At 55.0% G+C, this 26,441-nt stretch overlaps 1 protein-coding gene across 1 annotated transcript; it reads left to right on the top strand.

The window, feature by feature from the left end:
- LOC144677720 (mitochondrial carnitine/acylcarnitine carrier protein-like) lies at positions 1-26,441 on the top strand. The gene is made up of 9 exons (XM_078537754.1): positions 1-146; positions 6,729-6,821; positions 7,863-7,990; positions 10,308-10,398; positions 14,138-14,255; positions 15,258-15,330; positions 16,704-16,813; positions 21,992-22,116; positions 25,108-26,441. Exons 1-9 carry the CDS (start codon positions 45-47, stop codon positions 25,168-25,170), a joined length of 903 nt encoding a protein of 300 aa, XP_078393880.1. The 5' UTR covers positions 1-44; the 3' UTR covers positions 25,171-26,441.

The following is a 26,441-nucleotide window of genomic DNA, read 5'->3' as shown; positions in this document are numbered from 1 at the left end:
AGAATTGCCACTGGCAGAGAGGAGCAGCTGAAGGAGTTGGAGAGATGGGCAAAGCGCAAAGGGTTAGTCCCCTGAGGAACCTGCTGGCCGGAGGGGTCGGGGGAGTTTGCCTGATTGTTGCTGGTCACCCCATGGACACCATCAAAGTAAGAGACCCGACTTTTACTGCAAGTTTTAAAAGTTTTATTGCCCAGTCGTGGGTTAGGACGAGTTCTGCTCTCTCTCTCTCTCTCTCTCCACTTGCTCTGTCCCTGTCTCTCTCTCTCTCCCCTCCCTCCTCTTAGACAGGGTGCCCTGCATTTGGCCGAGACACTAAGGGAAGGTTCAGGCAGCCCAAATGAGGCTCGGAAATCTTTTAAACCAAAAAAAAAACAGAAATACCTGGGGGGAAAAACTCAGCAGGTCTGGCAGCTTCTGCAGAGAAGGAGCACAGTTCATGTTTGGAGTCCCTATGACCCTTCAACAGAACTAAGGAAGAATAGAAGAGGGGGGTGAAATATAAGCTGGTTTAAGGGGGAGGGGGTTGGGACAGGTAGAGTTGGATAGAGGGCCAGTGATAGGTGGAGATAACCAAAAGATGTCACAGACAAAAAGGACAATGTGGTGTTGAAGGTGGTGATATTATCTAAAGGGATGTGCTCATTAAGGGTAGAAAGCAGGACGAGCAAGGTACAGATAGCCCTAAGAGGTGTCAGCTGTGGCTCAGTTCATAGCACCCTCGCCTTTGAGTCAGAGGGTTGTGGGTTCACGTCCCACTCCCGGAAACCAAGAACTGTGAATGTACTCGAAAGAGTTACGTGCGATCTGTTGATAACTCGAAAGAGTTACATCTTCTTGGTGAGGTGTCAGCTGTGGCTCAGTTCATAGCACCCTCGCCTTTGAGTCAGAGGGTTGTGGGTTCACGTCCCACTCCTGGAAAACCAAGAACTGTGAATGTACTCGAAAGAGTTACATGCGACCTGTTGATAACTCGAAAGAGTTACAGATAGCTCTGGTGGGGTTGGGGTGAAATAATACTAAAAGGGCATAAAAGGTAGAGATAAACGATGGATAAAACATTTAAAAATAATGGAAGTAGGTGGGAAAATGAAAAATCTATATAAATTATCGGAAAAAACAGAAAGGGAGGGGGAAGAAACGGAAAGGGGGTGGGGATGGAGGAGAGAGTTCATGATCTAAAATTGTTGAATTCAATATTCAGTCCGGAAGGCTGTAAAGTGCCTAGTCAGAAGATGAGGTGCTGTTCCTCCAGTTTGCGTTGAGCTTCACTGGAACAATGCAGCAAGCCAAGGACGGACATGTGGGCATGAGAGCAGGGTGGAGTGTTGAAATGGCAAGCGACAGGGAGGCCTGGGTAATGTTTGCGGACAGACCGAAGGTGTTCTGCAAAGCGGTCACCCAGTCTGCGTTTGGTCTCTCCAATGTAGAGGAAACCGCATTGGGAGCAGCGAATGCAGTAGACTAAGTTAGGGGAAATGCAAGTGAAATGCTGCTTCACTTGAAAGGAGTGTTTGGGCCCTTGGACGGTGAGGAGGGGGGAAGTGAAGGGGCAGGTGTTGCATCTTCTGCGGTTGCATGGGAAGGTGCCGTGGGAGGGGGTTGAGGAGTAGGGGGTGATGGAGGAGTGTCCCAGAGGGAACGATCCCTGCGGAATGCCGACAGGGGGGGTGAAGGGAAGATGTGTTTGGTGGTGGCATCATGCTGGAGTTGGCGGAAATGGCAGAGGATGATCCTTTGAATGCGGAGGCTGGTGGGGTGATAAGTGAGGACAAGGGGGACCCTATCATGTTTCTGGGAGGGAGAGGAAGGTGTGAGGGCGGAGGCGCGGGAGATGGGCCGGACACGGTTGAGGGCCCTGTCAACCACCGTGGGTGGAAAACCTCGGTTAAGGAAGAAGGAGGACATGTCAGAGGAACTGTTTTTGAAAGTGGCATCATCAGAACAAATGCGACGGAGGCGAAGGAACTGAGAGAATGGGATGGAGTCCTTACAGGAAGCGGGGTGTGAGGAGCTGTAGTTGAGGTGGCTGTGGGAGTCGGTAGGCTTGTAATGGATATTGGTGGACAGTCTATCACCAGAAATTGAGACAGAGAGGTCAAGGAAGGGAAGGGAAGTGTCAGAGATGGACCATGTGAAAATGATGGAGGGGTGGAGATTGGAAGCAAAATTAATAAATTATTCCAGGTCCCGACGAGAGCACAAAATCTTTTATTGTTAAGTGTAAAGTGTGTGTTGTACCTGGAATGTCTCTGGGGCTGTGTCTTCCTGTTTGTAAGGTGGGGTTACCCTGAGCCAAGGTTCATCTCTCATCTTAACTTTGAACTTTGGTCTCTTACCAAGGCTTCGAGGTTTGCATATTCGCAGCCAACGTCCGATCATTAACACAGTCCATGTCCCTCTTAATCCCCTTGTGTTTTTCACTTGCCATTTCTCTCTTTCTCTCTCACTCCAGCTGCGAGGTGGGGAGAGGGGTTGTTGGGGGTAGGGAGGGCAGGGGGGAGGGGGGTGGGTAGAGTACTCCTCTCTGAGGCAGACTCCCCCGTGGGGTTGAGTCCCGCTCCGGGAGCTCTTGGCCCCGGAAGGTGTGTTGACATGTGGCTGGACAGGTTAAATATCAACCCGTAGATCCATCCGAGGGCAGGTGGTGAAAGCGGGAGAGATTCCTCTGGTCAGTGATGTGGTGGGAGGACATTGGAGCCTCGACCATAGTTCCAGACAACAACGTGCAGGTTAAAGTGTGAGTTGCTGCTTCAACTCAGACTCCCTGAGTGAACTGGCACTCAGCCCTATTCAACTCGTGCTTCTCTCTCACTCTCTCCCTCCCTCTCCCTGTCTCTGTCTCTCTCTCTCTCTGTCTCTCACTCTCTCCCTCCCTCTCCCTGTCTCTCTCTCTCTGTCTCTCTCACTCAGTCTCTGTCCCTCTCTCTCTCTGCCTTTCACTCTCTCTCTTTCTGTCTCTTTCTCTGTCTGTCTCTCTTTTGCACTCTCTTTTTCTCTCTCTTCTCTCTCTGTCTCTCTTTCTCGCCATCTCTCTTTCCCCTTGTCTCTCTTCTCTCTCTTTCTCCCTCTGTCCCTGTCTCTCTCTGTCTCTCTGTCTTTCACTCTCCCTCTGTCTCTTGCTCTGTCTCCATCTCTCTCTCTCTCTGTTTCTCTCCCTGTATCTTTCTTCCTCTGCATCTCTCTCTCCTTGTCTCTCTCTCAGTCTCTCTCTCTCTGTCTCTCTTTTGCACTCTCTATGTTTCTCACTCTCTGTCTCTTTCTTTCTGTCTTTCACTCTCCCTCTGTCTCTTGCTCTGTCTCCATCTCTCTCTCTCTCTGTTTCACACTCTCTCTGTTTCTCTCTCTCTCCCTGTCTCTTTCTTCCTCTGTCTCTCTCTCCTTGTCTCTCTCTCTCTGTCTCTCTCTCTCTGTCTCTCCGTCTCTCTCTCTCTATGTCTCTCTCTCTCTCTCTCTATGTTTCTCTCTCCCTCTCTGTCTCTCTCTGTGTCTCTGTCTCTCTCTCTCTATGTCTCTCTCCGTCTCTCTCCCTCTCTCTGTCTCTCTCTCTGACTTTATTTCTCTCTGTCTCTCTTTTGCACTCTGTTTCTCCCTCTCTCTCTCTCTTTTTGTCTGTCTCTCTCTCTCTCTCTCTTTACCTCTCTGTCTCTGTCTCTCTCTCTCTGTCTCTCGCTCTCTCTCTCTCTCTCTCTCTCTCTGTCTCTCTCTCTCTCTCTCTCTCCCTCTCTCACATTCACTCCAACTCTGACCCAGATTCCGAACACTGACCCAGTCACCATGAGGACACCGATCTCAGAAATGCGATTGAGCGCTCGCACCAGCCACTCAGCACAAGCAGGACGCCTATTGAGGTTGTTCAGTGAGAAGTGCTTTTCCAAAGGGCCGCTCAGAAGTGAGTTCATTGTTATTCTCCTGGGCCTTGCCAAATCCCTTCCCGTGGACTCAATGCAAGCGGCCAGGGAGACCATTTTCCCGTCTCCTAGTGACAGGATCCCACACGGGCAACGTGACTGAACTCCTAAACTTTTATATATGCAGCCCACCCCCCCTCCTCACCCACCACCCCAGCCACCGAACTACCCCCCACCAACACGGAGGGTTTAGTAACCCTGGTCGAAGAGGGGCATTGCCCATCAGTGCCAGTTAGGAGGGGTGCCCGGGCCACTGACACTCCCTGGGGCTCCGTCACTCTACAGGGGCTGAGATCCCAAATGATTCAGGAGCAGGAGGAGGCCATTCAGCCCCTTGAGACTGCTGCCCCACTCAATACAGCCAAGGCTGATCTCCTACCTCGAATCCACTTTCCGCACCCCCACCCCCCATCCCCACCCCCACTCTCATCCCCCACCCCCCACCCCCACCCCCATCCCCCACCCCCGCACCCCACCCCTACCCCTACTCCCACCCCCCACCCACACCCACCACCCCTACTCCCACCCCCACCCCCGCACCCCCGCCCCCACCCCCACCCACCACCCCTACTCCCACCCCCACCCACCACCCCTACCCCCAACCCCACCCCCCACCCCCCACTCCCACTCCCACCCCCACCCCCATCCCCCGCACCCCACCCCTACTCCCACCCACACCCCCACCCACCACCCCTACTCCCACCCCCACCCCCCACCCCTACTCCCACCCCTACTCCCACCCCCACCCCACCCCCGCACCCCACCCCTACTCCCACCTCCACCCCCCCATCCCCCACTGCCCGCACCCCAACCCCACCCCCAGCCTCGAGAGGGGCTGAATGGCCTCCTCCTGTTCCTGTGTAACAGGCTCGTGAGGGGCTGAATGGCCTCCTCCTGTACCTGTGTAACAGGCTCGAGAGGAGCTGAATGGCCTCCTCCTGTTCCTGTGTAACAGGCTCGAGAGGGGCTGAATGGGCCTCCTCCTGTTCCTGTGTAACGGGATTGAAAGGGGCTGAATGGGGCCTCCTCCTGTTCCTGTGCAACGGGATTGAAAGGGGCTGAATGGACTCCTCCTACATGCCAGGGGGTCTAACTTGCACCCAGCAAAGCTCCCGTGTCCCACTCTAAAACCTCGCCCTCGCAACCCACCTAGTCCAAGAGACTCCACACATGCTTTTTCAATTGTCCCCCACAGGCATTTGAGAATTACAATTTGCAATTGATACAGGGCTATGGAGAGAGAGCGGGGCAGTGGGATTAGTTTGGGGATTGATACAGGGCTATGGGGAGAGAGCGGGGCAGTGGGATTAGTTTGGGATTGATACAGGACTATGGGGAGAGAGCGGGGCAGTGGGATGAGTTTGGGATTGATACAGGGCTATGGGGAGAGAGCGGGGCAGTGGGATTAGTTTGGGATTGATACAGGGCTATGGGGAGAGTGGGGCAGTGGGATTAGTTTGGGGATTGATACTGGGCTATAGGGAGAGAGTGGGGCAGTGGGATTAGTTTGGGATTGATACAGGGCTATGGGGAGAGAGCGGGGCAGTGGGATTACTTTGGGGATTGATACAGGGCTATGGGGAGAGAGCGGGGCAGTGGGATTAGTTTGGGGATTGATACAGGGCTATGGGGAGAGAGCGGGGCAGTGGGATTAGTTTGGGATTGATACAGGGCTATGGGGAGAGTGGGGCAGTGGGATTAGTTTGGGGATTCATACAGGGCTATGGGGAGAGAGCGGGACAGTGGGATTAGTTGGGGGATTGATACAGGGCTATGGGGAGAGAGCGGGGCAGTGGGATTAGTTTGGGGATTGATACAGGGCTATGGGGAGAGAGCGGGGCAGTGGGATTAGTTTGGGGATTGATACAGGGCTATGGGGAGAGAGCGGGGCAGTGGGATTAGTTTGGGGATTGATACAGGGCTATGGGGAGAGAGCGGGGCAGTGGGATTAGTTTGGGGATTGATACTGGGCTATGGGGAGAGAGCGGGGCAGTACGAATGAAGATTGACAATGGTTGAAATCCCTCCATGGTCTGTGCCCTCTCCCATCTCTAGAACCTTCCTCAGCCCCAAATACCCTCCCTATCTCTGTTACGTCCTCCAGCCTCCACACCCCTCCCTATCTCTGTCACCTCCACCAGCCCCTACAACCCTCCCTATCTCTGCAACCTCCTCCAGCCCCTACAACCCTCCCTATCTCTGTAACCTCCTCCAGCCCCTACACCCCTCCCTATCTCTGTAACCTCCTACAGCCCCTACAACCCTCCCTATCTCTGTAACCTCCTCCAGCCCCTACAACCCTCCCTATCTCTGTAACCTCCTCCAGCCCCTACACCCCTCCCTATCTCTGTAACCTCCTCCAGCCCCTACAACCCTCCCTATCGCTGTAACCTCCTACGACCCTCCGAGATCTCTGCGCTCCTCCAATTCCGGCCTCTCGAGCATCCCCCGATTCCCATCGCTCCATCATTGGCGGCCGGGCCTTCAGCTGCCTGGAGGGGGCCCTGAGCTCTGGAATTCCCTCCCTCAACCTCTCCACCTCTCTCTCTCTCCCTCTCTCTCTCTCTTTCTCCCTCTCTCTCTCTCTCTCTCTCCTCCTTAAAAACCGGCCTCTCTGACCGAGCTTTTGGTCGCCTGTCCCTAATATCTCCGCAAGCGGCTCGGGGTCAGGTTCTGTCCGATCGACGCCTCCCGGGAAGCGCCCTGGGGGACTCGGTGAAAGGTGCTATCTAAATGCAGTTGTTGTTCGGGTTGAGCTGGTTGTGTGATTCGTGCCCAGGGCCTAGGCTAAATTCTGTTTTCCCTCCCCCCCAACACCAGGTCCGGCTACAGACCCAACCCAAGGCCCTCCCAGGCCGGGCCCTCCTCTACCAGGGGGCTATTGATTGCCTGAGGAAGACGGTTGCCAATGAGGTAAGGCTCCAGGGAATCGTCCCTTCCCCTCCACTCCCCTCCCCTCCCCGGGGACTCCCCTCAGGAGCGTTTCCTCTGGAGCGAGCGCGCGCCAGGGTTGGTGGGTTTTTTGGGTCTGCGTTGGGTGGGGTGGGGGTTGGGGGGGGGCCCCAGATTCGAGTTGGAAGCCCCTCTGCTCCCCTCCCCCACCTTTCCCCCTCCCCCTCCCCCCCCCCCAGCAATCCCCTCCTACGCACACTCACTACCCCCGCCCTCCCGTCCCCCAGCACACCCCTCCACTCGCCACCCCCCACCCCCCCCAACACTTCCCTCGCCCCTCCTCTCCCCACCCCCCAACCACCCCCCGGCCTCCCCTCTCCGGCACCCCCTTCCGTCTCCCTCCCCTGTCTTCCCTCCCCTCCCCATGCTGTTTTTGCCTCATTGATACCCGCCTCCCTCTCAATCTCCTCCCCTCCTCCTGTCCCTGTGTAACAGGCTCGAGAAGGGGCTGAATGGCCTCCTCCTGTTCCCGTGTAAGAGGCTCGAGAGGGGCTGAATGGCCTCCTCCTGTTCCTGTGTAACAGGCTCGAGAAAGGGACTGAATGGCCTCCTCCTGTTCCTGTGTAACAGGCTCGAGAAAGGGACTGAATGGCCTCCTCCTGTTCCTGTGTAACAGGCTCGAGAAAGGGACTGAATGGCCTCCTCCTGTTCCTGTGTAACAGGCTCGAGAAGGAGCTGAATGGCCTCCTCCTGTTCCTGTGTAACAGGTTCGAGAGAGAGGGGCTGAATGGCCTCCTCCTGTTCCTGTGTAACAGGCTCGTGAGGGGCTGAATAGCCTCCTCCTGTTCCTGTGTAACAGGTTCGAGAGAGAGGGGCTGAATGGCCTCCTCCTGTTCCTGTGTAACAGGCTCGAGAGGGGCTGAATGGCCTCCTCCTGTTCCTGTGTAACAGGCTCGAGAGAGGGGCTGAATGGGCCTCCTCCTGTTCCCCCGAGTGGGAAGAAAGGGTTGACCCTCTTTTACCTCCTCAGTCACTTTCTCTCTCTCTCCCTCGCTCCCTCAGGGCCTCTTGGGGTTGTATAAAGGAATGGGGACTCCTATCCTCGCCAGCATTCCAGTCACGGCCATCATGTTTTTCGGATACGGCCTGGGAAAGAAACTGCAGCAGAAACATCCTGAGGAGCCCCTCTCGTGAGTGAAACCCTGGGGTAACGGGCACCCGTGCACACAGACTCCCTCAAACTCACACACACACACACACACTCCCTCATCCAAACTCACACACACACACACTCACTCCCTCACACACACACACACACAAAACTCCCTCTCACACACACTCCCTCATACACACAGACACACACACTCACACACACACTCCCACTCCCTCACACATACACTCACTCCCTCACACTCACTCCCTCACACACACACACACACTCCCTCACACACTCCCTCACACACACACACACACTCCCTCACACACACACACACACTCCCTCACACACACACTCACTCCCTCACACACACACACACTCCCTCACACACACACATACACACTCCCTCACACACACACATACACACTCCCTCACACACACACACTCACTCCCTCACACACACACACTCACTCCCTCACACACACACTCACTCCCTCACACACACACTCACTCCCTCACACACACACTCACTCCCTCACACACACACACACACACTCCCTCACACATACACTCACTCCCTCACACATAAACTCCCTCACAAACACACACACACTCCCTCACACATACACTCACTCCCTCACACACACACTCACTCCCTCACACACACTCCCTCACACAGACACACACACTCAACCTCCCTCACACACACACATACAAACTCGCACACACACACTCCCACTCCCTCACACATACACTTACTCCCTCACACGCACACTCACTCCCTCACACTCACACACACACTCCCTCACGCACACTCACACTCACTCTCTCACACACACACTCCCTCACACGCGCACTCACATTCACACACCCACACACACACAAACTCCCTCATACACTCACACTCTCTCACACACACTCCCTCTCACACATACACTCTCAGACACACACACTCACACTCCCTCACACATATACACTCTCAGACACGCACTCTCACACACACAGACACTATCACACACATACACTCACACACTATCACACACACACTCCCTCTCACACACACACTCCCTCATACACACACATTAACCACATACTCACATACACACTCTCCCTCTCACACACACGCACACACAAACTCCCTCTCACACACACACAGTCACTTAAACACAAACATCCCCATTCACACTTTGCCACACACACAAACACACACACCCACAAACACACTCAAACACTCACAAACACACACACATTGACACTCATGCTGCACTGAGAGACTCAAACCTATAATGCAGTAATCCTGTTGGTTATTAAATGAAAAATTATTTGCATCAGCTCACGTATGACTGGGCCATGGATTGAGACTAGTTCCATCAGCTAGATACACATTTCATGGAGCTGGTCTCCTATTTTAATCAAGATTTTCTTGTGGTTAATAATTATGATGTCAAGAAGTGTGAATCAATTGAGGGAGTGGTCAGTGCTGAGGGAGCGCCGCACTGTCGGAGGGTCAGTGCTGAGGGAGGGCCGCACTGTCGGAGGGTCAGTGCTGAGGGAGCGCCGCACTGTCGGAGGGTCAGTGCTGAGGGAGGGCCGCACTGTCAGAGGGTCAGTGCTGAGGGAGCGCCGCACTGTCGGAGGGTCAGTGCTGAGGGAGGGCCGCACTGTCGGAGGGTCAGTGCTGAGGGAGCGCCGCACTGTCGGAGGGTCAGTGCTGAGGGAGGGCCGCACTGTCGGAGGGTCAGTGCTGAGGGAGCGCCGCACTGTCGGAGGGTCAGTGCTGAGGGAGGGCCGCACCGTCGGAGGGTCAGTGCTGAGGGAGCGCCGCACTGTGGGAGGGTCAGTGCTGAGGGAGCGCCGCACTGTGGGAGGGTCAGTGTTGAGGGAGCGCCGCACTGTGGGAGGGTCAGTGCTGAGGGAGCGCCAAGCTATTGAGACCCCCGTCTGACCCCTCATGCGAACGTTATAGATCGCATAGCCTCTATTGGAAGAAAAGCTGTGTTGGTTGATGGGGTGGGTGGGTGTGGTGGGTGAGGGGCGTGGTGGGTGGGGGGGGTGTGGTGGGTGGGCGTGGTGGGTGGGGGGCGACTGGAACCAGCGGTGTGGTGGAGTCTCCCTGGTGACGTTTATCCGTCAACCAACCTCACTGAAAAAAAAGATGAAATGACCATTCGCCCCATTGCCCCTTGTGGGCTCTTGCTGTGCTCAAAATGGCCGCCGCGTCGCCTGCATGGCAAAGGCGGCCGCGCCCCTACCCAGCCGCCGGCTGCGGGGCGCTTCGGGACGTCCTGAGGCGGGCGCTAGGGGCTGGATAGCAAACGCACATTCGCTCTTTCTTCCTGTCTCTGTGCCAGGAGAGCCCAGGTGTTCAGGGCGGGAATGGTCGCCGGGGTCTGCAGCACGCTCATCCTGAGTCCGGTGGAGAGGATCAAGTGCCTGTTGCAGGTGAGTCCCCCCTCGAAACCCCTACGAGGCTCCAAAACACGGGCACCGCCGGCAACCCCAGCCTCCGCTGCCCCCCTCCCTCACAGGGGCAGCAGTGTGTGTGTACCATCTACAAGATGCACTGCAGCAACTCGCCAAGGCTCCTTCGACAGCGCCGCCCAAACCCACCACCTCTACCATCTAGAAGGACAAGGGCAGCAGACACATGGGGAACACCACCACCTGCAAGTTCCCCTCCGAGACACTCACCATCCCGACTTGGAAATATATCGGCCGTTCCTTCACTGTCGCTGGGTCAAAATCCTGGAAATCCCTCCCTAACAGCGCCGTGGGTGTACCTACACCGCACGGGGACTGCCGGGTTTACCACCGCCTTCTCAAGGGGTGATTAGGGATGGGCAACAAATGCCGGCCTAGCCAACCTAGCCCACATTCCGTGAAAGAATTAAATAAAAAGACTGGCAGCCAACGTAAAGGGGGATCCCAAAATCTTCAATGGGCATATAAATATAGTAGAAGGGTGGTAACAGGAGGAGTAGGACCGAATAGGGACCTAAAAGGCAATTTACACTTGGACGAGGGGGTTGAGGTATTAAATGAATACTTTGCATCCCTCTTTACCAAGGAGGTAGATGCTACCCAGGCCATGGTGACAGACGAGGAAACTCTGTCACTAGAAGGGTTCAAAGTTGACAAGGAGGAAGGGTTGACCATAAGACCATAGGAGCAGAAATTAGGCCATTCGGCCCATTGAGTCTGCCCCGCCATTCAATCATGGCTGATCAGTTTCTCAACCCCATTCTCCCGCCTTCTCCCCGTAACCTTTGATCCCCTTACCAATCAAGAACCTATCTGTCTCGGTCTTAAATACACTCAATGACCTGGCCTCCACAGCCTTCTGTGGCAATGAATTCCATAGATTCACCACTCTCTGGCTAAAGAAGTTTCTCCTCATCTCTGTTCTAAAAGGTCTTCCCTTTACCCTGAGGCTGTGCCCCTCGGGTCCTAGTCTCTCCTACTAATGGAAACATCTTCCCCCACGTCCCACTCTATCCAGGCCTTTCAGTATTCTGTAAGTTTCAATCAGATCCCCCCCTCATCCTTCTAAACTCCATCGAGTATAGACCTAGAGTCCTCAAACGTTCCTCATATGTTAAGCCTTTCATTCCTGGGATCGTTCTCGTGAACCTCCTCTGGACCCTCTCCAGGGCCAGCACATCCTTCCTGAGATACGGGGCCCAAAATTGCTCACAATATGAACAGACTGTCGGTACTTAAAGTTGACAAGGCACCGGGACCGGATGAGATGCATCCAAGGACATTGAAGGAAGTGAGAGTAGAAATTGCAGGGGCACTGGCCGTAATCTTTCAGTCTTCCCTAGACTCAGGGGTGGTGCCAGAGGACTGGACAATCGCAAACATTACGCCCTTGTTCAAAATAGGTTGTAAGGAGAAGGCTTCAGTGGTGGGCAAGGTTCTAGAAGCAATTATTCGGGATAGAATTAGTAGTCACGTGGAAAAAATATGGGTTGATGAGGAAGAGCCAGCATGGATTGCTAAAGGGGGAATCGTGTTTAACTAACTTGCTGGAGCTTTTTGGAGAGGTAACAGAAAAGGTCGATGAGGGTAATGATGTTGATGTGGTGTACGTGGACTTTCAGAAGACATTTGACACAGTGCCACACGACAGACTTGTGAGAAAAGTTACTGCTCATGGAATAAAAGGGACAGTAGCAACGTGGACACAGAATTGGCTGAAAAATAGGAAGCAGAGGGTAATGGTCAATGGATGATTTCGGGCTGGAGAAAGGTTTGTAGTGGAGTTCCCCTGGGGTCAGTATTGGGACGAAAATGCTGGAAAAACTCAGCAGGTCTAACAGCATCTGCGGAGAGAAAAAGAGAGTTAATGTTTCGAGTCCGCATGACCCTTCTACAGAGCGACGGTATCAGGACCCTTACCGTCCCTGATATATATTAATGATCTAGATCTCGGTGTGCAGGGGACAGTTTCAAATTTTGCAGATGATATGAAGCTTGGGAGTGTTGTGAACTGCGAGGAGGGCGGTGTGGAACTTCAAGAGGACATAGACAAGTTGGCGGAGTGGGCAGAGAGGTGGCAGATGAAGTTCAATGCGGAGAAGTGTGAGGTGATGCATTTTGGTCGGAAGAACATGGAGAGATAATATAAAATAAGGGGTGAAATTTTGAAGGGGGGGGGGGTGTAGGAGCAGAAGGACCTCTGGGTGTATATGTGGTTAGATCATTGAAGGTGGCAGGACAGGTGGAGAGAGCGGTTAATAAAGCAGATAGTATCCTGGGCTTTATTAATAGGGGCATAGAGTACAAGAGCAGGGAGGTTATGCTGAATTTATATAAGACACTCGGTTAGACCTCAGCTGGAGTATTGTGCACAGTTCTGGGCGCCACACTATAGGAAGGATGTGAACACATTGGGGAGAGTGTAGACGAGGTTTACAAGAATGGTTCCAGGGATGAGAAACTTCAGCTATGAGGATAGATCGGAGAGGTTGGGACTGTTCTCCTTGGAGAGGAGAAGGGCTAAGAGGAGATTTGATGGAGATGTTCAAAAGCATGAGGGGGTTTGCCATGAAGCTATTAATGGAAATAATATTATCTGAAAAGATTTTTCTTTTAAAATAGAGGTTTAGTCTGTGGGTGTGTCTTAAATGGATTAAAGCCAGCTAGTCTGGGTGCTTTGATGTGTAAACAGAGGGGTAGATTCCATTTGTATTTTTTGAATAGAGCATTCATAAAATGGGGTAAAAACTGATGCCTATCCAGCAATACGTCTATATTACGAATAAAACTGGTACTACGAAAGGGGTATTATTGTTAGAGAGGTTTAGAGTTCAGAGGTTGGTGATACAATGGGAATTTACATTCAATCGGGGCGGTAGGTATAACTTCAGTAGTTTTCGGGTGTGCAGGGCAGGGGCAATGTGAGATCAAAAGGCAGCTGTCAGCCTCCCACTGGCTCCACAGGAACCAAAGTGAAAAGAAACTCATTTGGAATTCGAACCGTGAAAATGCTTTGCCTGGTGTTTTGGTTAAGTCTATGGGTTGGCTGTTGCCGTCATGGAGATCAGTTTGGGAATCTGTTAAAAGTTATGATAGTAGTAATTTGTAGCCGCGTGTGTACACATATTTTAATCTGTGTAAATTAATAAAAACGTCTCATTTAGTTTAATGTGAAGCCTCGAGAACTGGTGGTCCGATTCCTGAATTTAGAGTCACATGTCAGACACAACACTCAAAAATTATAGGTTATGACAGTTGTTTCAAGTTTCCCTCTGGGATTTTTAAGTAACTCCGCCGTGCCCAGCTGCCTCGGTCACAACATGGCTGGACAGAGTGGACGGGGAGAAACCGTTCCTGCTCGTAGGAGGGTCGAGAACGAGAGGGCGCGGGTTTAAAGCGATTGTGACGTGAGGGGAAAAAAACTTTTTCACATAAAGAGTGGGTTCGGGTCTGGGCAATGAACTGCCCGGGAGTGCGGGGGAGGCATTGTTCGAGAGGGCATTGGAGGGTTATTTGCGTAGACACAAGGTGCAGGGGGTACGGGGAAAAAGGCAGGGCGTTGGCACTAGGTCACAATGCTCATTGGGAGAGCCGGTGCAGAGGGGATGGGCTGAATGGCCTCCCCCTGTGCAGTTAAAGTACTGTGATTCTGTGAAAAAACATTGCCGATTTGCTAATCTGTTCATTGGTGCTGGTATAGATCCAGGCAGGCTCTGGTGAGAGGTTGTATGCAGGGCCAAGTGACTGCATTAAACAAGTATACAAAAGATCGGGCCTCGTGGGAATCTACAAGGGCACAGTGCTGACTTTTCTCAGAGGTAAGATCACTGTGAGGCTAAGAGGCTAAAATGTGTCACAGCTCCCTCCCCGGAACTCAGCTCCCTCAGAGTTACCTGTTTCACAGACAAATCCCCGGGACCTCAGGTCGGTTTTTCCCTCCTGCCCCACCCGGGTCTGTCCCTCTCGCGGTCAGGGTCAGAGGCCTCCACTCCACTCGAGCCCCATAATCCAGGCCCGACTCTCTTTCCCGGTGCCACTACTGAGGGAGCGCCGCGCTGTCGGAGGGTCGGTGCTGAGGGAGTGCTGCGCTGTCGGAGGGTCGGTGCTGAGGGAGAGCCGCACTGTCGGAGGGTCGGTGCTGAGGGAGCGCCGCGCTGTCGGAGGGTCAGCGCTGAGGGAGCGCCGCACTGTCGGAGGGTCAGTGCTGAGGGAGCGCCGCACTGTCGGAAGGACAGTGCTGAGGGAGCGCCGCACTGTCGGAGAGACAGTGCTGAGGGAGCGCCGCACTGTCGGAGGAGGGTCGGTGCTGAGGGAGCGCCGCACTGTCGGAGGGTCAGTGCTGAGGGAGCGCCGCACTGTCGGAGGAGGGTCGGTGCTGAGGGAGCGCCGCACTGTCGGAGGGTCAGTGCTGAGGGAGCGCCGCACTGTCGGAGGAGGGTCGGTGCTGAGGGAGCGCCTCACTGTCGGAGGAGGGTCGGTGCTGAGGGAGCGCCGCACTGTCGGAGAGTCAGTGCTGAGGGAGCGCCGCACTGTCGGAGGAGGGTCGGTGCTGAGGGAGCGCCGCACTGTCGGAGGGTCAGTGCTGAGGGAGCGCCGCACTGTCGGAGGAGGGTCGGTGCTGAGGGAGCGCCGCACTGTCGGAGGGTCAGTGCTGAGGGAGCGCCGCACTCTCCTGAATTCACCTCAGCCTCATCGCTGGCGTGGGTCAGCAGTTCGTCCCTCCCGCTATCGGAGAGTGGGGGGAGGGGCGTTGCGTCAATGCGCTTTTGCCTCCGAGTTGCCGCCCTGCAGTGACCATGGTGTTTTTACTGTGATGCCAGATGTGCCAGCGAGCGGAGTTTGCTTCCTGAGCTACGAGTGGCTGAAGGATGTCCTGACCCCCAAGGGTGAAAGGTCAGTGGGGGTCGAACTCAGGGTCCTCGATATATCCCCCCACGTGAATGGATAGCGGCTCAAATCGGCATATAATCGGCGGTCTCCCTCCCAGAGATACACCGGAGTCCAGTGACTGTGTCCGATGTGGGTTGCCGGGACCTGGTGTCCGAACCGACTTTGTCCTCGGGGGTCCCTACATCAGAGACGCAGTTGGCGAGGGTGGGCTTGGACAGGTGGGGTGCGTGTCTGCCGGGGTGACATCCTGGGTACCTGCTCCCGCTTAACCAAACATCGTTCAGGAAGGATGTCGAGGGCCTGGGAGAGGGTTGCGGAGGAGATTTACCAGGAGGGTCCCCGGGGATGAGTGGGACTTCAGTTCGTGTTGGGGAGACCGGACTTGAGCCGGCACTGTTCTCCTCGGAGCGGAGCTGGCGAGGGAGGGAGGATTGAATTCGAGGGCGTTCAAAATCACGAGGAGGGGAGGGGTCTCGATCGAGGAAATGAGGAGAAACTGTTCGCGGTGCTGAGGGAGCTCCGCGCTGTCGGAGGGTCAGTGCTGAGGGAGCGCCGCGCTGTGGGAGGGGTCAGTGCTGAGGGAGCGCCGCATTGTCGGAGGGTCAGTGCTGAGGGAGCGCCGCCTGTGGGAGGGGTCAGTGCTGAGGGAGCGCCGCACTGTCGGAGGGTCAGTGCTGAGGGAGCACCGCACTGTCGGAGGGTCAGTGCTGAGGGAGCGCCGCACTGTCGGAGGGTCAGTGCTGAGGGAGCGCCGCGCTGTGGGAGGGGTCAGTGCTGAGGGAGCGCCGCACTGTCGGAGGGTCAGTGCCGAGGGAGCGCCGCACTGTCAGAGGGTCAGTGCTGAGGGAGCGCCGCACTGTCGGAGGGTCAGTGCTGAGGGAGCGCCGCACTGTCGGAGGGTCAGTGCTGAGGGAGCGCCGCACTGTCGGAGGGTCAGTGCTGAGGGAGCGCCGCACTGTCGGAGGGTCAGTGCTGAGGGAGCGCCGCACTGTCGGAGGGTCAGTGCTGAGGGAGCGCCGCACTGTCGGAGGGTCAGTGCTGAGGGAGCGCCGCACTGTCGGAGGGTCAGTGCTGAGGGAGCGCCGCACTGTCGGAGGGTCAGTGCTGAGGGAGCGCCGCACTGTCGGAGGGTCAGTGCTGAGGGAGCGCCGCACTGTCGAAGGGTCAGTGCTGAGGGAGTACCGACGAATTCGATAGGTGGGCAGAATGGCCTCCCTCCTGAACCGTGCGGCTAGAGGTCTCGGGGTTTCTTGGGCAGGGGTCGGTGTGGGGGGAGAAGCGGAAGGGGACGGTGGTAAGTGGGGTGGGGGGAGGAATAGGTACAACACTGTCCGGCAGCCCCCCCAGCCCTGCCCGATGGTCTTTTCTCGTTCCAGTGTGGGGGAGCTGAGCACCCCGAGAATCCTGGTCGCTGGCGGATTGGCCGGAGTTTTGAACTGGATGGTGGCCATCCCAGCGGACGTGCTGAAATCCCGCTTCCAGACCGGTGAGTCAGGGAGGGGTGGGGAACGCCGGCAAGCCCCCTCGGACCCCCCCCCCCACCCGCTCGATCTGACCAATCCTGACCCTCGCCCAATTCCCACCGTCGTGAAGATTCAGCTCGTACCCCACCTCCCGGGTCACAAACCCGAATCCCGGACACCCCCTCCTCACACCCACCTCCACGGCCTCCATCCCCACTCCGACACTGCCTCCACTTTAAAACTCTCACTCGTCCCCTCAACTTCCTTCTCACATCCATCTGCCCTATCTCTATAACCTCCTCCAGCCCCTACAACCCTCCCTATCTCTATAACCTCCTCCAGCCCCTACAACCCTCCCTATCTCTATAACCTCCTCCAGCCCCTACAACCCTCCCTATCTCTATAACCTCCTCCAGCCCCTACAACCCTCCCTATCTCTATAACCTCCTCCAGCCCCTACAACCCTCCCTATCTCTATAACCTCCTCCAGCCCCTACAACCCTCCCTATCTCTATAACCTCCTCCAGCCCCTACAACCCTCCCTATCTCTATAACCTCCTCCAGTCCCTACAACCCTCCCTATCTCTGTAACCTCCTCCAGCACCTACAACCCTCCCTATCTCTATAACCTCCTCCAGTCCCTACAACCCTCCCTATCTCTGTAACCTCCTCCAGTCCCTACAACCCTCCCTATCTCTGTGACCTCCTCCAACCCCTACAACCCTCCCTATCTCTGTAACCTCCTCCAGCCCTCCCTATCTCTGTAACCTCCCCCAGCCCCTACAACCCTCCCTATCTCTGTAACCTCCTCCAGCCCCTACACCCCTCCCTATCTCTGTAACCTCCTCCAGCCCCTACACCCCTCCCTATCTCTGTAAACTCGTCCAGCCGCTACAAACCTCCCTATCTCTGTAAACTCGTCCAGCCCCTACACCCCTCCCTATCTCTGTAACCTCTTCCAGCCCCTACAACCCGCCCTATCTCTGTAACCTCCTCAAGCCCCTACAACCCTCCCTATCTCTGTAACCTCCTCCAGCCCCTACACCCCTCCCTATCTCTGTAACCTCCTCCAGCCCCAACACCCCTCCCTATCTCTGTAACCTCCTCCAGCCCCTACACCCCTCCCTAACTCTGTAACCTCCTCCAGCCCCTACATCCCTCCCTATCTCTGTAACCTTCTCTAGCCCCTACACCCCTCCCTATCTTTGTAACCTCCTCCAGCCCCTACACCCCTCCCTATCTCTGTAACCTCCTCCAGCCCCTACAACCCTCCCTATCTCTGTAACCACCTCCAGCCCCCTATAACCCTCCCTATATCTGTAACCTCCTCCAGCCCCTACAACCCTCCCTATCTCTGTAACCTCCTCCAGCCCCTACAACCCTCCCTATCTCTGTAACCTCCTCCAGCCCCTACACCCCTCCCTATCTCTGTCACCTCCTCCAGCCCCCTACAACCCTCCCTATCTCTGTAACCACCTCCAGCCCCCTATAACCTTCCCTATCTCCGTAACCTCCTCCAGCCCCTACAACCCTCCCTATCTCTGTAACCTCCTCCAGCCCCTACACCCCTCCCTATCTCTGTAACCTCCTCCAGCCCCTACAACCCTCCCTATCTCTGTAACCTCCTCCAGCCCCTACAACTCTCCCTATCTCTGTCACCTCCTCCAGCCCCCTACAACCCTACCTATCTCTGTAACCTCCTCCAGCCCCTACACCCCTCCCTATCTCTATCACCTCCTCCAGTCCCCTACACCCCTCCCTATCTCTGTAACCTCCTCCAGCCCCCTACACCCCTCCCTATCTCTGTAACCTCCTCCAGCCCCTACAACCCTCCCTATCTCTGTAACCTCCTCCAGCCCCTACAACCCTCACTATCTCTGTAACCTCCTCCCGCCCCTACACCCCTCCCTATCTCTGTAACCTCCTCCAGCCCCTACAACCCTCCCTATTTCTGTAACCTCCTCCAGCCCTTACAACACTCCCTATCTCTGTAACCTCCTCCAGACCCTACACCCCTCCCTATCTCTGTAAGCTCCTCCATCCCCTACACCCCTCCCTATCTCTGTAACCTCCTCCAGCCCTGACAACCCTCCCTATCTCTGTTACCTCCTCCAGCCCCTACACCCCTCCCTATCTCTATAACCTCCTCCACCCCCTACAACCCTCCCTATCTCTGTTACCTCCTCCAGCCCCCACACCCCTCCCTATCTCTGTAACCTCCTCCAGCCACTACAGCCCTCCCTATCTCTGTAACCTCCTCCAGCTCCTACAACCCTCCCTATCTCTGTAACCTCCTCCAGCCCCTACACCCCTTCCTATCTCTGTAACCTCCTCCTGCCCCTACAACCCTCCCTATCTCTGTAACCTCCTCCAGCCCCTACACCCCTCCCTATCTCTGTAACCTCCTCCAGCCCCTACAACCCTCCCTATCTCTGTAACCTCCTCCAGCCCCTACACCCCTCCCTATCTCTGTAACATCCTCCAGCCCCTACAACCCTCCCTATCTCTGTAACCTCCTCCAGCCCCTACAACCCTCCCTATCTGTGTAACCTCCTCCAGCCCCTACAACCCTCCCTATCTCTGTAACCTCCTCCCGCCCCTACACCCCTCCCTATCTCTGTAACCTCCTCCAGCCCCTACAACCCTCCCTATCTCTGTAACCTCCTCCAGCCCTTACAACACTCCCTATCTCTGTAACCTCCTCCAGACCCTACACCCCTCCCTATCTCTGTACGCTCCTCCATCCCCTACACCCCTCCCTATCTCTGTAACCTCCTCCAGCCCTGACAACCCTCCCTATCTCTGTTACCTCCTCCAGCCCCTACAACCCTCCCTATCTCTGTTACCTCCTCCAGCCCCTACACTCCTCCCTATCTCTGTAACCTCCTCCAGCCACTACAGCCCTCCCTATCTCTGTAACCTCCTCCAGCCCCTACAACCCTCCCTATCTCTGTAACCTCCTCCAGCCCCTACACCCCTCCCTATCTCTGTAACCTCCTCCAGCCCCTACAACCCTCCCTAACTCTGTAACCTCCTCCAACCCCTACAACCCTCCCTATCTCTGTAACCTCCTCCAGCCCCTACACCCCTCCCTATCTCTGTAACCTCCTCCAGTCCCTACAACCCTCCCTATCTCTGTAACATCCTCCAGCCCCCTACAACCCACCCTATCTCTGTAACCTCCTACAACCCTCCGAGATCTCTGCTCTCCTCCAATTCCGGCCTCTCCAGCATCCCCCGATTCCCATCGCTCCGCCATTGGCGGCCGTGCCTTCAGCTGCCTGGGGGGGTCCCTGAGCTCTGGAATTCCCTCCCTAAACCTCACCGCCTCTCTCTCTATCTCCTTCTGTCTCTGTCTCTCTCTCTCTCTGTGCCTCTCAGCTCTCTCTTACCCCTCCTCTAAGATAATCCTTAAAAACCGACATCTCTGACCGACCTTGTGGTCACCTGTCCCTAATATCTCCTCACTTGTCTTGGGGTCAGATATTTATTTATTCTTTCAAAGGGTTGGGGTGTCGCTCTCAAGTTCAGCATTTCTTCCCCATCTCTAATTGCCCTCTTGTTTGCGAAATGCTCCTATGAACTGCCCTTCTTATATTAATGGAATTTTTAAATACAACATGCTTTTGTCAGAAACATACCCCACTGAGAGTCAGTGTGTGTGGGACCCATACCCCAGTGAGAGTCAGTGTGTGTGTGGAACCCGTACCCCAGTGAGAGTCAGTGTGTGTGTGGAACCCGTACCCCAGTGAGAGTCAGTGTGTGTGTGGGACCCCTACCCCAGTGAGAGTCAGTGTGTGTGGGTCCCGTACCCCAGTGAGAGTCAGTGTGTGTGGGACCCGTACCCCAGTGAGAGTCAGTGTGTGTGGGACCCGTACCCCAGTGAGAGTCAGTGTGTGTGTGGGACCCGTACCCCAGTGAGAGTCAGTGTGTGTGTGGGACCCGTACCCCAGTGAGAGTCAGTGTGTGTGTGGAACCCGTACCCCAGTGAGAGTCAGTGTGTGTGTGGGACCCGTACCCCAGTGAGAGTCAGTGTGTGTGGGACCCGTACCCCAGTGAGAGTCAGTGTGTGTGGGTCCCGTACCCCAGTGAGAGTCAGTGTGTGTGTGGGACCCGTACCCCAGTGAGAGTCAGTGTGTGTGGGACCCGTACCCCAGTGAGAGTCAGTGTGTGTGTGGGACCCGTACCCCAGTGAGAGTCAGTGTGTGTGTGGGACCCGTACCCCAGTGAGAGTCAGTGTGTGTGTGGGACCCGTACCCCAGTGAGAGTCAGTGTGTGTGTGGGACCCGTACCCCAGTGAGAGTCAGTGTGTGTGTGGGACCCGTACCCCAGTGAGAGTCAGTGTGTGTGGGACCCGTACCCCAGTGAGAGTCAGTGTGTGTGGGACCCGTACCCCAGTGAGAGTCAGTGTGTGTGGGTCCCGTACCCCAGTGAGAGTCAGTGTGTGTGTGGGACCCGTACCCCAGTGAGAGTCAGTGTGTGTGGGACCCGTACCCCAGTGAGAGTCAGTGTGTGTGTGGGACCCGTACCCCAGTGAGAGTCAGTGTGTGTGTGGGACCCGTACCCCAGTGAGAGTCAGTGTGTGTGTGGGACCCATACCCCAGTGAGAGTCAGTGTGTGTGTGGGACCCGTACCCCAGTGAGAGTCAGTGTGTGTGTGGGACCCGTACCCCAGTGAGAGTCAGTGTGTGTGTGGGACCCGTACCCCAGTGAGAGTCAGTGTGTGTGTGGGACCTGCACCCCAGTGAGAGTCAGTGTGTGTGGGTCCCGTACCCCAGTGAGAGTCAGTGTGTGTGTGGGACCCGTACCCCAGTGAGAGTCAGTGTGTGTGTGGGACCCGTACCCCAGTGAGAGTCAGTGTGTGTGTGGGACCCGTACCCCAGTGAGAGTCAGTGTGTGTGTGTGGGACCCGTACCCCAGTGAGAGTCAGTGTGTGTGTGGGTCCCGTACCCCAGTGAGAGTCAGTGTGTGTGTGGGACCTGTACCCCAGTGAGAGTCAGTGTGTGTGTGGGACCCGTACCCCAGTGAGAGTCAGTGTGTGTGTGGGACCCGTACCCCAGTGAGAGTCAGTTTGTGTGTGGGACCCGTACCTCAGTGACGGCTGGGGTAACACGAGAGGACTGGGGGGGTGTGTGTGAGGGCAAAGTAATCTTCCAGGAACTAATTACTACATTAACATGAAGTTGCAATCCTTATCTCTAGCTCCCGATGCGATGTATCCTAACGGCTTCCGTGATGTTTTCCGTGAGCTCGTCCGGGAGGAGGGAATTGGATCCCTCTACAAGGGATTCAGTGCCGTTATGCTCCGAGCTTTCCCTGCAAATGCGGTAAGGCACTTGTGCGACCTAGGGCCATCTTAATGCCTCCAATTCTCCGTCGCTCTCCACCTCTTCCTCCGCCCAGTCGCTTTCGCCAGGTGCGAGGAGGCTACAAAGGATCTGTAAAGGGATTTAGATCGGTTAAGCGGGCAGAAAAATGTTGGCTGATGGGGAAATACAAGTCTGTCTGCTTTGGCAGGAGGAATAGGCCAGCAGATTATGATTTGAGCGGAGAGAGACTGGAGAAGACTGCGGTGCAGAGGGATCTGGGTGTTCTGGTACATGAATCTCAAAAAGTTGGTATGCAGATGCAGCGAGTGATGAGGAAGACAAATGGAAAGTTGTCCTTTATTGCGAGGTGGGGGATGGAGTATAAAAGTGGGGAAGTCTTGCTACAACTGGACAGGGCGTTGGTGAGGCCGCTCCTGGGGCCCTGTGGACAGTTCTGGTCCCCTTACTTCAGGAGGGACAGACTCGCATTGGAAGCCGTTCAGAGAAGGTTCACTCGGCCGATTCCTGGGACGAAGGGGGTTTGTCTGATGAGGAGAGGTTGAGCAGGTTGGGCCTCTACCCATTGGAGTTTAGAAGAATGAGAGGTGATCTTATTGAAACATATCAGATTCTGAGGGGAGGGGGTTTGACAGGGTGGATGCTGAGGGGATGTTTCCCTCCCCTCGTGGGAGGGGAATCTAGAACGAGGGGAGGGGGCACAGTTTCAGAATGAGGGGTCTCCCATTGAAGACGGAGATGAGGAGGAATTTCTTCTCTCAGAGGGTGGTCAGTCTGTGGAATTCTCTCCCCCCCCCAAGAGAGCAGTGGGGGTCGGGTCACTGAATATATTCAAGGCCGAGTGAGACAGATTTCTGATCGGCGAGGGGAGTCGAGGGTTATGAGGGAGGGACGGACAGGGAAGTGGAGTCGAGGAACAATCAGATCAGCCACGATCTTGTTGAATGGGGGAGCAGGATTGAGGGATGAATGGCCTTCTCCTGCTCTTAGTTCTTGTGTCTTCGTTTTCTTCTGGTTCACCTTTGACCTCAGCTCCCCTCTCCCTGCTCTATCCCTCGATTTCTTCAGCGTCTGAGAGTCTCTCGCTGTCCGTCTCGAATATACTCGATGACTGAGCTTCCTCTGGGGGTTGGGAATCCCAAAGACTCCCAACCCTCAGAGTGAAGACATTTCTCCTCGTCTCAGTCCAAAATAGCCGGCCCCTAATCCTAAGTCTGTGAGCCCCCGTGTTCTAGACTCTCCAGCTTAGGGTGAAGTGGGGGGGTTGGTGGGGTGAGGGAAACAGCCTCTGAGCATCTACCCTCTTAGAACTTTATCTGCTTCAATGGGATCGCCTCTCGTTCTTCTAAACTCCGGGGATTAGGGGCCCGTCCTACTCAATCTCTCCTCAGAGGACAGCCCTACAAAGGACTCACAGCCAACACAGTCCATTGAAACAACAAGCCAGCAAGCAGTCTACAGATAAAAGCAAAATACTGCGGGTGTTGGAAATCTGAAACAAAATTAAAAATTGCTGGAAAAACTCGGCAGGTCTGACAGCATCTGTGGAAAGGAAGACAGAGTTAATGTTTTGAGTCCATATGACTGTTCATGACCATCTGATGAAGAGTCATACGGACTCGAGACGTTAAAGCAGTCTACAGAGTCTATTTAAACAGCACATGAGAGCTAACAGTCTACTGAGTTTATTTAAATTCTGCACTATGCTCATAATCCAGAGAGTTGATTTAAACTGTGCACTTCCAACAGTCTACAGACTCTGTTTAAACAGACATGAGAGCCAACAGTCTACAGAGTCTATTTAAACAGCGCGCTACAGCAAACAGTCTGCAGAGTTTATTTAAACAGCACACTATAGCAAACAGCACACTACCTCAAATAGTCTACAGAGTCTATTCAAACAGCACACTACAGCATAAACAGCCTATAGAGTTTATTTAACCAGCACACTACAGCAAACAGTCTACAGAGTCTATTTAAACAGCACACTATAGCAAACAGTCTACAGAGTCTATTTAAACAGTGCACTACAACAAACAGTCTATAGAGTCTATTTAACCAGCACACCACAGCAAACAGTCTACAGGGTCTATTTAAACAGCACACTATAGCAAACAGTCTACAGAGTCTATTTAAATAGTGCACTACAGCAAACAGTCTACAGGGTCTATTTAAACAGCACACTATAGCAAACAGTCTACAGAGTCTATTTAAACAGTGCACTACAGCAAACAGTCTATAGAGTCTATTTAAACAGCACACTGCAGCAAACAGTCTACAGAGTCTACTTAAACAGTGCACTACAGCACAAACAGTCTATAGAGTCTATTTAAACAGCACACTACAGCAAACAGTCTACAGAGTCTATTTAAACAGCACACTACAACAAACCATCTACAGAGTCTATTTAAACAGCGCACTATAGCAAAGTCTACAGAGTCTATTGAAACAGCACATGAGAGCTAACAGTCTACAGAGTCTATTTAAACTACGCACTCTGCTCATAATCCAGAGAGTTGATTTAAACAGTGCACTTCCAACAGTCTACAGACTCTACTTAAACAGACACGAGAGCCAACAGTCTACAGAGTCTATTTAAACAGCGCACTACAGCAAACAGTCTGCAGAGTTTATTTAAACAGCACAGCATAGCAAACAGTCTACAGAGTCTATTTACACAGCACACTATAGCAAACAGCACACTACATCAAATAGTCTACAGAGTCTGGTTAAACAGCGCGCTACAGCAAACAGTCTGCAGAGTCTATTTAAACGGCACACAAGAGCTAACAGTCTACAGAATCTAGTTAAACAGCGGGCTAGACAGTAGAGTGTGCAGGTGGGGAGTTGGGGGTGGTCTGCGGATGAGGCACAATCGCACAGAAAGTTGAGCCGGGCACAGGTTGCTGAGTGGCCTCCTGCTGTTTCTCTGTACGTTGAGAGTGTGGTGAAATCTAAGCTTACCCCACCTTGTCTGCCTCTGATCCACAGGCCTGCTTCCTCGGCTTCGAGCTCAGCATGAGGTTCATGGACTGGCTGAGCGTGAGACCCTGAGGGCCCCCAACCCCCCTGAACCGCGCTGATTCAGCGCTTCCCCACCACCACCACCCCCCCCTCCACCACAACACCCCCACCCTGGGCTGACCAGCTCCACACACCACCCACGCCCCACCCCACCACCCACGCCCACCATGTTCCACGTTCGTCAACCGCACCCTCCGCCATCGCGGACACAGCCAAGGAGGAGCTTGACCAATGGAGGAAACCGCATGAGCCAAAGATAGGAAACGCCACTTGACCGAGAAACGGTATCATCCGACGTCGCTGGTCCCAACTCGTGTTAGTGTTCACGTTTTGCTTGGATTTCAACCCGTCTAAGTCAACGATTCGACGGCCGAGGGGGTTTGTCCACGCTCAGTCGCGGAAGAGGTGGAGCTGGGCTTGGGGCCTGTGCCCAGGCCTCGGCCTACTCCCAACCCCAGTCCCAGGCCCTGGTCCCTGTGCTCTTGGGCCTCGTTCTCAGTCTAGACCACGATTTGGTCTCTGCCTCTGAGCTTTAGCTCGGATTCTGGCCCGCGGCGCAGCCTGCCTCATGCCCAGTGCGGTGCTCCCTCAGCGCTGACCCTCCGACAGCGCGGCGCTCCCTCAGCGCTGACCCTCCGACAGCGCGGCGCTCCCTCAGCGCTGACCCTCCGACAGCGCGGCGCTCCCTCAGCGCTGACCCTCCGACAGTGCGGCGCTCCCTCAGCGCTGACCCTCCGACAGCGCGGCGCTCCCTCAGCGCTGACCCTCCGACAGTGCGGCGCTCCCTCAGCGCTGACCCTCCGACAGTGCGGCGCTCCCTCAGCGCTGACCCTCCGACAGTGCGGCGCTCCCTCAGCACTGACCCTTCGACACTGCGGCGCTCCCTCAGCACTGACCCTCCGACAGTGAGGCGCTCCCTCAGCACTGACCCTTCGACACTGCGGCGCTCCCTCAGCACTGACCCTCCGACAGTGCGGCGCTCCCTCAGCACTGACCCTCCGACAGTGCGGCGCTCCCTCAGCACTGACCCTCCGACAGTGCGGCATCCTATCCGTCCAGGCACTGGGGGGCCTGTGATAATGGGCCGTTAGCCTGGAGAGTGGGGGCTCGAACCCACCACTTTATGGGTCAAGGAGCTGGGAGGGAGATTGAGCCTTGGGGTGGGGTAACATGTGGGTCAAGGACTGCGGGTTGAACTGTCCTATTATTTTCGAGATAGAAAGTGTGTGCAGCACGGAAGAGAGAGAGAGAGAGAGAATTTATAATGAACAGGACAATTTAAATAAAATAGACATTACCAT

Source organism: Cetorhinus maximus, unplaced genomic scaffold (assembly GCF_964194155.1).
Source record: "Cetorhinus maximus unplaced genomic scaffold, sCetMax3.hap1.1 HAP1_SCAFFOLD_2939, whole genome shotgun sequence".
Lineage (NCBI taxonomy): Eukaryota > Metazoa > Chordata > Chondrichthyes > Lamniformes > Cetorhinidae > Cetorhinus > Cetorhinus maximus.
The sequence above is the reverse complement of the archived record's forward strand: the minus strand, read 5'-3'. Positions and strand labels throughout refer to the sequence as shown.

Coding starts and splice junctions, on each gene's coding strand:
- LOC144677720 (XM_078537754.1), top strand. CDS start 45: ATGGGCAAAGCGCAAAGGGTTAGTCCCCTGAGGAACCTGCTGGCCGGA. Junction 10,399..14,137: donor GGATCAAGTGCCTGTTGCAG/GTGAGTCCCCCC, acceptor GTGCTGGTATAG/ATCCAGGCAGGCTCTGGTGA. Junction 14,256..15,257: donor AGTGCTGACTTTTCTCAGAG/GTAAGATCACTG, acceptor CTGTGATGCCAG/ATGTGCCAGCGAGCGGAGTT.